This window comes from Limulus polyphemus, unplaced genomic scaffold, assembly GCF_000517525.1.
Source record: "Limulus polyphemus unplaced genomic scaffold, Limulus_polyphemus-2.1.2 Scaffold70, whole genome shotgun sequence".
In the NCBI taxonomy this organism is placed as follows: Eukaryota; Metazoa; Arthropoda; class Merostomata; order Xiphosura; family Limulidae; genus Limulus; species Limulus polyphemus.
Window position 1 is genome coordinate 340,192 of NW_013665680.1, and position 11,872 is coordinate 352,063.

The 11,872-nt window shown below is 31.4% G+C and overlaps 1 protein-coding gene across 1 annotated transcript; it reads left to right on the forward strand.

The window, feature by feature from the left end:
• The first annotated feature begins 1,555 nt into the window (after positions 1-1,555).
• LOC106465805 lies at positions 1,556-11,514 on the forward strand. The gene is made up of 3 exons (XM_022394074.1): positions 1,556-1,653; positions 5,644-5,842; positions 10,868-11,514. The coding sequence occupies exons 2-3, from the start codon at positions 5,654-5,656 to the stop codon at positions 11,102-11,104; spliced, it is 426 nt and encodes a 141-aa protein (XP_022249782.1). The 5' UTR covers positions 1,556-1,653; positions 5,644-5,653; the 3' UTR covers positions 11,105-11,514.
• The last annotated feature ends 358 nt before the right edge of the window (positions 11,515-11,872 follow it).

Genomic DNA, 11,872 nt, shown 5'->3' on the forward strand with positions numbered 1-11,872 from the left:
CAGAAATCAGTTAAATGACGAAAAATTAGGTGTCTATTTACTTGTGACCACTCAGTGTATCTTGTCTATCTACTCTGCAAATTGCAATGTTTCTCCATGATCCATGGTCATCTTGGTACGTTGTCTTCTATTCCAGGGAGGGTCTCTGTTGTCCCACAGATCATGGTTACTCAAGAGTACTCGTTGTTTCACTTGCTGGCAAGTCAGCTCAGGATAACAACTTTCGACAGCCAACAACCCTACATCTCGGATGCTTGGATTGACGAAATGTAACTTTCTTTATGGACAGTATCTCCACCACTCTACTGATCATCGGTTATGTCTTCTCCCATTGTTCACTCTTTTGCCAGCTGTCAAAATAGCTCATGTCAGTTGAGCTCATCCACCAATGGCACTTCTTATCTCTCTATCTTGAAGGGCATATCACCCAAAATGATTCCCATTCATTTGGACTATTAGACTGCCTAATCTCAATGTCAGGGTAAAATATTTTCAGGCTTTCTGGGTGTTTGAGGAAGAAGTGTGATGGCTGTGAGGAACCTTTTCAGTATTGACGGAAGTCCAAAATCCAGCAGAGGAATTATCTCAGATCTAAATACCCTTCCTGCAGAGCATTGGGCCTTAGTACCAGACTCACCCCCCTTCGGCTCAAACACCACTTTTCTGAAGAGAAATCTATCTATATGTATGCTTGAGTGACTAGAATACTCACTGGAGTATTCATAAGTTCCACCAAGTATTCACCTCAATTTACTCGCACTTAAGTGCTGGAGCATGAGAAATACCGGAAAATTATCCGATTCCAAGACATAAAGTCGCAACAATATACCCACGGGCAAATCGATACTATCTGTTAGAGAACAATACAGAAAGGTAACTAGAACGAGATAATTCAAGGTTTATCTGGTTTCTGCCAACACTCGTTGGAATATGATTAAACGAAAAGTTAAGGAAATAATTCTACATTAATTTCACATGGCGCGAAACGCCTGATATACCTCAATATCACAACATCAAAAAAATATTTCTTTGATGTAGGATAATAACGATAAGAAATACATTTATTTATATTAATTATGACTATAATACTTATATGAAATATAATATTATCTTTGTTTTAATTTTTTGAATGCAATTACCTTGAGGTCTAAAGTTCAAATACACTAATGAAAGCGTATGACAAGTGCCTTCTCTCAAAACGTTATTAATATTTTCATGTCAGTGTTAAATAAAAATATTCCTCTTCTCTTATCTATTTAACGATAATTGATGTTGTAATTTTATTGTAAAATTCATATTATTTAAATTATAGATTTATGTTAAGTTAGTTCTTTTTCTGATATCCAGGTGTCTATTTTTAGTCCTCACACAGTACTGTGATATATAAATTGTAACGACGTGATCAACTTATATAAAGTAATTATAGTTTTAAAAATATATCTTATTATTATTATCATTTTATAATATTTAGTTCAAGATGTATTGTAAATTATGTAAATAAGTTGTTGATAAGTTTGAACTTTTTAAAAGCTGAATTTTAAAATCTATTGTATTTGTAAGTGTAACCATAAGTTGCATCATTTTGACTCTGCATGTTTCTTTGTCTTTCTTCTACTTCTTGTTCATTTTTGTCATTTACTTAATTAATCCTGAGTAAGAATGGAAGTTACATTTTCTTATTACTATTAGTTATTTAACTTAGTTGATTTATAGTAAGTATCTTTAACATAGAAGCTAGAGGTGATTGTGAGTAATTTTGTAATATCAAAGTGTAAAAGTATAACTGATACTGATATTAGCCTAAAATTCATGTCACGTGTCTCTTACAATTTACACTGTAGTGCAGTGTTGGAGTTTCACCTTTGATTTTCTAGAACAACTATCAGATCGCTGCTACGTTGGCAGTGGTGATAAATTTATTGAAGACCAAAAAAAAACGAAAATCGAGTGTTAAATGCTTGTGGGGTGAAAATCACAATTTCCTATTTTTCCCAATGAAACAACATACAGCATATTTTCAAATTATTTGAGTACTTAACTTATAATAAGTTTCAAACTTAAACTAAACTGGTTTTGTCAATATTTCTTTAAAATTCAATGTATAGTAGACACGTTTTTCACTTGAAAAAAAAAAGGCTAAGAATATCTGATTAACTGTGAGGACCACTACTAAACTTCCCCTGTAATTTAAAAAAATATTTCTACAGGTAAAAATAAGAATAGGTTTCTTAAAGTGAAATACTCAGTTAAAAGTTTTCTAGTACTATAGTTTAGTGTTGTAGTGCATTACATTTGTAAATATAATGCATATATATATATATATATATATATTTATTTTTATTTTTTTTCCCCACAGGAAAAGGTTGAAATATTAATTTTAATGTCAATATTTTGTGTTTGTCCTTCTTGTCCAGTATCATTAAGTGATGTATTTAAAACAACACCAAACTGGTTAATATTTTTATTTAGGGTGCAAATATTTTGGGAAAGGTAATCTAAAGAAATTAACTCATATTTAATGACACTTTACTGTGGTCAGAATAACATAAATATAAGTAATTTTAATGACCGCAAAATATTATGAAACATTTGTACAGCATGAATTACCACATTATAGTTCTTACTGGAAAACTTTTTTCTTTTAAATATTGTTAATACATTAGCAACCTTTACATCTAAGCTAATTAAAATAAATACAATCATGCAGTGAGCAGCCCCTCTGCAGAGTGCAATAAACAAATACAGAAGCACGTAAAATTAATGAAAAATAGTAAATGTACATATACTTACTTTCAACAGCCCATAAAATCTCTCAAATACAAATGTATGTATATATGAACTTGTAAATACTCTGATTACATAAGATGCAATTATTTTCTCCCTATTAATTGTATAATCAGTTACTGATTGTATGTCATTTACTTTCATAGATAAATAAATAAATAGATGATGTGTGAAGCAAATGACACAAAATGGAAAGATAATAGAATCATGTAACTGTTACCAACAAAAGGGTAAGCTGAGTGCTGGAATATGGTTATGCCCTTGAAATGTACAGATTAGAAAATTATATTAATAGTGGGATGGACGATGACAGTGTAATGCCCAATATGTTGAATTGGTATTTTGCCGATTCAAAATAACACATTTTTGGCTCACTTTATACTGGAACTTTATTCTTTACAAAATAATGACTAATCGATGAAGTTGAACAATCTTGAATTACAAGAAAACAATAATGAGAAATCATAATAGTAATTACTTGGGTAGTTGGGATAATTGGAAATACTTATTTTGTTTAGTTGATTAGTTTCATGACAATAATAAATTTAGTTGTAATTTGGATTAATAGTTTATTTTACGTGACATTAATTGATGCCCTATGGGCCATGATAATCTTATTCTCCTTTCCTTCAAATAAGTGAAGCGGTATGTGCTGTTAATTTTGTTCTCCATTTGTACAGTAAAGGTGCACCTAAAATAACCACATGCTCGATTCCCTAAGTCTAATTGTATTTGTATAAAATATTAAACTCGTTCTCCAAAATTAATGTATGCAACTTATATTAACCTGTACCTGGTAGTAATTTCACTAGTCATTGTTATGTTTAGTAGTTGTCTGATTTATAATCAAAGTAATGTTTACTAACATTAATAAAAATTCAGTTGTATTATTATAATACCGTAAAATAACAAAATTTAAGGTCAACAAGGGATCTGTTGGTCCATCTGGGCTATCCAATTCACAACACTAAAATAAACAAAGAAAAACACTCAGTCATCTCTTTTTCAAATATTTATAAAGCCTTACCCCAAACTCCTGTAAATGTATTTCATCCACATCTTGAGGCAACTCGTTTCTTGGAGTGGTATTACCCATATTTTCAGCTTGTCATAACATTTCAAGATTAAGAAATATAACTTAATCATAAATTGTTGTACCTAAAGATGTATATCATATTAAACTAAGATAGTTGAAAATATTTTCAAAAATATGTTTCAAAACAGCTGAAAATGGGAAGATTAGTCTCATATGAGAATAATCAATTAGTTAAATGTAATTGGTTAATGAGCCCAATGATTAAAAAATTCTACACTAATTTCCCAGCTCTAGTTGGTCTTCCACTTCATACGTTTATGGACTTTCTTTGACACAGATGCTTTCTCAGTGTTTTTTTTTTTCTTTTCACTTCTCGCCTCACGTGATTAGAATGCCATAGTTAATTCCTTGACTCAACTCTGGAGTTTTACTCTTGTCTTTTTGTCATTGCCATGAAGATGGAAAGTAGGCAAGCTGTCTGAGAGCTGTCCCACTTGAACCATCTTTGGTATTTCCATAATTCAAAGGTGAAAATTTTTCTTACTTTGAGGTAGGGACTTTCCTGGGATATGGACAATGTCTATATTAATAGGTGCATGGATGGGAGTTTTGTTCAAGGCTTATGACATGCACAAAAATCTTCTCAACTGATGCATGAGGTAATAGTTCTGTGGAGAGATGAGTATCTACCTGAAATACATTTTCAGTTAAGGAAAATATTAACATTAGATTAACTGATATATGATATACCTCTAATTTTGTATATTTTTGTTTTTGAAACATAAGAATGATTGAAAGTATTTTTAGCCATAGCATAGCGGCTCATAGAACAGCTCTTGTTTTTGTTTTTTTCAAATACAAACTCTTAGCTCATAGCTCCATCTCTTGATAGATATGAGATCTAATTACAGTTTTGGACCCTTTTGATTAATGTATTTTACCATGACTGTGGTCTTATAGATTAATTTACTCTAATCCTGTCTAAAATAATTTCAATTTGAGGGTAGGCTGATAGAAATCCTGATGAATAATAATATCGAATTGGATATACTTGCTCCCCACACGTGGTATTGCTGGTGCACAAAAATATAGCTGAAAAAAAGGTCTTGTTAATTAGTTTACTCCAATCCTGCCTAAAATAATTTCAAGTGCTGCCGGACTTGAGGATTCCCTCTTGTTAAAATCTGGAAAGATATATTTGCATGTATAGGAACATCACTTAGAAGTGATTTGACACTTTTGGATTTTGATTAATGTGTAGGTTTTTGTATATCTGTGCATCTCAATTTCAAGTTTTCTGAAAGTTTAAACAGTGTGGTTTTGTAATGTATTATACAAGTTTCAATGACTGTTTGTGTGATTAATGTTTAGGCACTATCCATAAAAAGTAGTATTTTAAGTTTATTATTATATAAATATGTTAGAATATTCAACTTGATATTTTTTGTTAATTATTAAATAGAAAGTTATATAACTGTTTTAACTTTCAGTTATCATACAAGTAGTAAATATACAGAAATAAAATAATATTCCTAACAAATTATGAATTATATCCACATTTTTTTGTGTTTCTGTTGTTGTTTGTAAATCATTTAAGGTTTATTGTTTATAAGTTTCAAAGATGACTGACAGATTTTTAGTTATTTTTGTAATATTTTTACAAGGATATGGTAATTTATAACTTTTATATGATTTTTACACAAGATTTTGGACATTTTTCTTTTTTCTTTAATGTTTAGATTTTATTGCTACAGTACACATTTACTTGTTGAGTGTAATGTGTTTTTGGTTCATGGTAAGTGTTATTTTTCTTGCCTTTTAAGACTCTTTGCAATGCTAGAGGTGTTAAGCAACGTATTTGGCCGAAAGAAGCCTCAACAATCCGAACCCTTACCATTAACCATCATTGAAGACAAACCAGAGACAGTTGATGGGTTTGTTATTTTGGGACGCACATCAGTAGATGAAAGAGCAGTTACAGAAAACAAGTGCAGCTCTGTAGATCAGTCTCTTCCTGTACAGGTAATGTATTTTGTGTAACTTAATTACTTTAAGTACACAGTGACTGTTCTGAGCTTATACTAATATAAGTACACAGTGACTGCTCTTACTTTATGCTACTTTAAATACAAAACAGCTGTTAACTTGTATTACTTTAAACACACGTTACTCTCAATTTATATTACTTGAAATATAAGTGAGTATTCTTAGTTTGTACTACTTTAAATACATGTGACTGTTTTTAGATTATACTACTTTAAATACAAAATGACCATTCTTAGCATATACTACTTCAAAAACGTAGTGAGTGTTTTTAGTTTATAGTATTTTAAATACACAATATTCCTACTTAATACTACTTTAAATTCATGCTATTTTTAGTTTATGCTACGTTAAATATATAGTGACCATTCTTACTCTAAGTGAAACCCAAACCTTAAAAATCTTCAATGTCTACCAACCCCCAAGCAAACCTGGAACAAACCTCGATATTCTAACCCATCTCATTGACAAAAATACTATAATTGTAGGACACCTAAATAGTAAACACATTTTATGGGGACATAGCATAACTCAGGGTTTCTCAGAATTTTTATCACTTGCGATCCCTTTGAATCAGACAAAGTTTTTCGCGATCCTTCACTTAATGTCATAAAAGCAATAGGTACTAACACTATGTATAATAGTCTTTAGTCATAATCTAACAGTAACTAAATGTAGAAACAAGTAAATACCAAAGAACATTTTACTAAAGACTAAAGAAGATAAGAAATAAGATTACCAAAGTGAATACCATTGAGACGTTTTACAATATATATAAGCACCATAAGGAGTACATTTTTGTATAGAGATAAAAAAAACTGTAGTTACCTAATTATTTATGGAAAAAAATTTTTTTTCAAATGTTTCTGCGACCCCCCAATAGTATTTATGTGACCCCCCTGAGGGGTTGCGACCCCTAGTTTGAGAAGTCCTGGCATAATGGATTCCAAAGGAATACTCTCTGGTATTACCTTGTTAACTTATGACTAATAATCATGAATTATGGTAACTCCTACTCGTATGAAACCCTAGACGTTCTTGACATGACTATAGTGTATAGTGACTATGGTGGAACACTTTTCAAGGTATTGGAAGTGATAATCTTTTTTATCTTAATCACTTCAAAACTTTCATCAACAGGAAGAAAGATACTATTGGAACTTAAATAAAACCAACTATTCAAAACTCATGTGGATGTATTTTTAAAAATGACCAATGATATAGAAGACATTGAAAATGATTGGAACAACTGCAAAAACTGTTGAAAACTGCTAAATACAATATACCTGGAGGAATAAAAAAACAACTGGTTTTCAGGTTATAATTAAATTATTGATAACCTGGATGAATCAATAAAGAAAAGGGGAGGACTCTATTGGTTACTACAAGAAGAAAGCAAACTTGCATTAGCTAAACACGAAAAAAGATAAAGGAGAAATTTCTGCTCCCAGTTTGACTCAAAATCAAATCATTGGGTTACAATCCAAGCACCGTCAAAAATGAAGGGGGAAAGATATGTTAATACAATCAATTCATCATTATTGATTAAAATTTTTTGACCTTGTAGAGTGTACAGAATATCACTCTAAGAGGAAATCTGGCCAGCTGCAGCAAAACTGTAACCGGCCCTACTATTGCCTGCAGAGAGGAGGGAAAGGAAGGGGAAAATATAACAACTATAAGAAATATTAAAAATGCTTATTTTTGTACACCTCATATTATATTATGACACATTGAATATATATAGGCATGAATATATATATATACATCTTAAAATTTTATTAATCAAAACTATTTCAAATAGGACAGTATTGCTATTATACAGATTTATGTCCATGATGTACGTAAAGAAATAAGATTATTAAAAATTGTTAATTTAAAAATGGGGGAATAGGGATCTTCAAAAAATTATAGAAACAACATAGACAGCTTAAAGTGAAAATGCAATTGCCAAAAAAAGTCAACAAACAAGCTTAAGGTTTGAGACATGGTGTTGATATTATTTCATCAAGCTACAAATCCCTATTTTGACACTCCAAATTTTAGAGCCAGGTAGGGTGGCAACAAGTAAACTATTAGTGACAAAGATGTATTTTAGATCATGAATGGATTATGCCTGTAAACATTTCAGTAATGCAACAGCATTGTGGCAGAAAGTTTTATGGACAGATGAGACCAAAATAGAACTTTTTGTGTTAAATAACAAATGGTATGTATGGCAGAAACCCAACACTGCTTATGACCCAGCAAATACAGTCCTAACTGTCATGCATGGTGGTGGGTCCATAATGCTGTGGGGATGTTTTTCTGCAGCTAGTACTGGAGAACTTGTATGCATTCGAGAGATTATGGACAATGCAAAATGTACACAGATACTGGAGGTAAACCTGAAGAAGTCAGCTAAAGAACTAAAACATGGTTGAAGGTTTATATTTCAACAGGACAATGATCCCAAACACAGATCAAAGGCAACCCAAGAATGGTTTTGGAGAAACAAGGTTAAAGTCCTTGACCGGCCAAGCCAAAGTCCAGACCTAAATCCACTTGAAAATATGTGGATAGACTTGAAAATTGCTGTTGATCGATGACATCCAGCATACTGTTCAAAGCTTGTGGAGGGTTATTCAAAATGACTTTCAGCTGTCATTGCTGCCAAAGGAGCTTCAACCAAATGTTAACTGCATAATCATGTTAGGGGATGAAGACTTTTGCAACATGTGTTTTCAAGATTTTTTGTGTTATATCACTAAAGTGAGTAACAATGCACCTTTTGTTCTTTGTAATCATTAGAAACTGGTCTGAGATTAATATGATAAATATTTTTGGCCATTTGAGTTATGTCTTTCACAAGAAAATAACTAATATTCATTACCAGCACAGGAGGTTGAAGACTTTTGCAACATGTGTTTTCAAGATTTTTTTGTGTTATATCACTAAAGTGAGTAACGATGCACCTTTTGTTCTTTGTAATCATTAGAAACTGGTCTGAGATTAATATGATAAATATTTTTGGCCATTTGAGTTATGTCTTTTGCAAGAAAATAACTAATATTCATGACCAGCACAGGAGGTTGAAGACTTGCAAGGCACTGAATAAAAGATTGAGCCTTGCAACCTAAACATAGAACAGGACAACAAATTAGAGAATGGAAACAAAAAACTAGAATAAAACAAAAATTTCCAAAACAAGAAATAAGAGAACACTTTCCTGATATTATGCTAATTGAAACAAAGCAAATACTCAAAACCTGCACCACACAGGAACAGAAATATCCAAATAATAAACACTAACCTGGAGAAGATTTAAGGAAAGTCGCATGAACATCAAGTATGTCTCAGATCTCTGAGTCTAGAACTCATCAACAGCATTGACAAGGATGCTATTATTATCTATATGGATGACTCCCTCCTAGAAGATGGAGGTTCTGGAAGAGGAATATATTATACATCTTCAGAATCCAACACTAGAAATGTCACATACCAACCTAATTGGCACTCCCATTTTCGAGACTGAACTCATTGCTGAAAAAGAGGTTATCTCCCTCTTATATAAGATTTGTCCCATAAAATGTACAGTATTATCAGATTTACAAGCTGCAATCAAATAGGTTTTAGCAGTAACTTATAAATTCTCATTAAAATTGCAAGAAATTTAAGCAAATTACACAAGTCTACTGAAGTCAGGATTCTTTGGAGTCCCAGAAAATGAGAAATCTGATGTCCTGGCAATGGAAGCAGTTATGAACTAAAGTCCCAGAAATAAAAACCAAATGACTCGGAGAAGATTCTAAGTTTAGTAAATGTACACTATATGCAAACACTAAAGAGGAAACTGATGGAGGAATTGTATAAGAAAATAAATCACAGCTGGTGCTCAGGAAGTAAACCTGGCACCACAGTCACAAACAGTTTAAATAAACAAAATACAACCCTCATAGCAAGACATAAATCCAGACACTTCAGGCATATAAAATTTCAAAATGGAATAAAAACCCACTCTGCCTGTACAAAATGCAGTAGAGAGGAAGCAAGTGCTAACCATGTACTAATGTGTTTAGAAACTACATCTGATGAACTTTATAATGACTCGGAGAAGATTGTCAGTTTAGTAAATGTACAATCTTTTCATGACCTGATCTAATGATCTAGGGATAAGAAAAAACTACAACTTTAAATACATATCGACTATTCTTAGTTTATAGTATATTAAATATGTTATTCTCACTTTATATTACTTTAAATACATAGTGACTGTTCTTAATTTATACTACTTTAAATACACATTGACTATTCTTATATTTATGCTACTTTAAATACGAAGTGATTATTCATAGTTTATACTACTTTAAATATGAAGTGACTACTCTTAGCTTAAGCTTCTCTAGATACATACTACTTTTAAATTTAGTAATTTAAATAGAAAATGACTGTTCTTAATTAATACAAATTTAAATATAAAGTGACTGTTTGTAGTTTATACCATTTTAAATACACAGTAAATATTTTTAGTTCATAGTATTTTAGATACACACAATTCTGAGTTAACTATAGATACAAAGTGACTATTCTTAGTTTATGTGCTTAAAGTATCATTAAACAGTGAGGTACCTAACTTATGAAACAATGCATTATATTCTTTATTAAAAAGGATGTAAGAAAAGTATACTTAGTTAGCTGTAGTCATTACCAGTACCAGGTTGATTTTTGTTTCTCTCTAATCATGTAGCTAGCTCTGGTTTGAAGTTCATATTAATTGATAGAAATGTAGGGAAAAAACTCTTGTAACATGAAATTTTGTAATTTTCCTCATCATTTCATAACATACTTATTTCATGTTCATGACACCTTTCTAAAATTTTGTGTCACAATGCAATGTAGTTGAAATTATTAAGTTGCAGTAATACACTGTTTATAGTAAGTATAGTAACAAGGTATTCTAAAAATATTTTGCATGATTATTTTTTTGATGATTCTGTTATATAGTAATTATTTCTTTTAATTTAGCCATCTACTTCAAGATGTGAAACTCATCTGTCAAAAGGTGTTTGTGGAGTAGACGGGGTTCCCTTCACCGTACATGCATCGTTAAATAGTCAAGATCAAATTACTGATGTTTTAAGCGATGTATTTCAGTGTACTGAAAATCTGGAGAAGTATGACAGCACCAAACAGTTGACAGATAAGCGTTACAGTTTCAGTATGGAACGATCTGTTTTGAACGAGACAACTACTGAGAAGTAGTATGTTTTTAAGGTCTTACTGTAGGTGATACGTCTGTAGTTTTTTTTAAAGTCTGCAGGTAACATCACCATAAAGAATATATATTTTACTTGAAATGTATTCGTCTCTTATGTATAGTGATCAACAAGAATTGGGCATCTTAGGTCAAATTTACTTTTGGTTACAAACATGAAAGAGATGAAAAATAATTAATACTCAGGTGCTTTGAAAAGGACTAAATAGAGAACAAAATTTAAATTTATTGTATGAACAAATTTAACTGGTACTTGGCAGATTAAAAAAATTTGCATGTTACTGATTACATTAATAAGATTCATACATCTTCTCAAAAGGAAAACAAATGTATACCTTGTGTAAATGTTGAGTAGTGAAATAATTGAGTGAAAATAAAGCCAACATTATATCAGATATTTGGAAAAAATGTGTAAGACTTTAATTTCAACTTTTATGAAGGTAGAAGACATTCTGTCGTAAAACAGCTCTGTTTTTTGTTTTTTTATCTGATGGTTATTTCAAGCATACGTTAGCCGTGAACTGCCCAAACACGTGAAATGAACTAGAACCAAACACATGTACACGATTGTCCATGGCATCTGGTTTTGTCCTAAGGAGGTTGGAAGGGGTAGTCAAAGAGACATGCGAGAGAATTGTCGACCTCAGATCAGACGAGAGTACCCGCTGAATTTAAGCATATATTTGACTGTGTCCAGAAAAAGTACACATTTTAAAGTGGCCCCACAACAAGGACAAAATCTGGTGATTACCAAA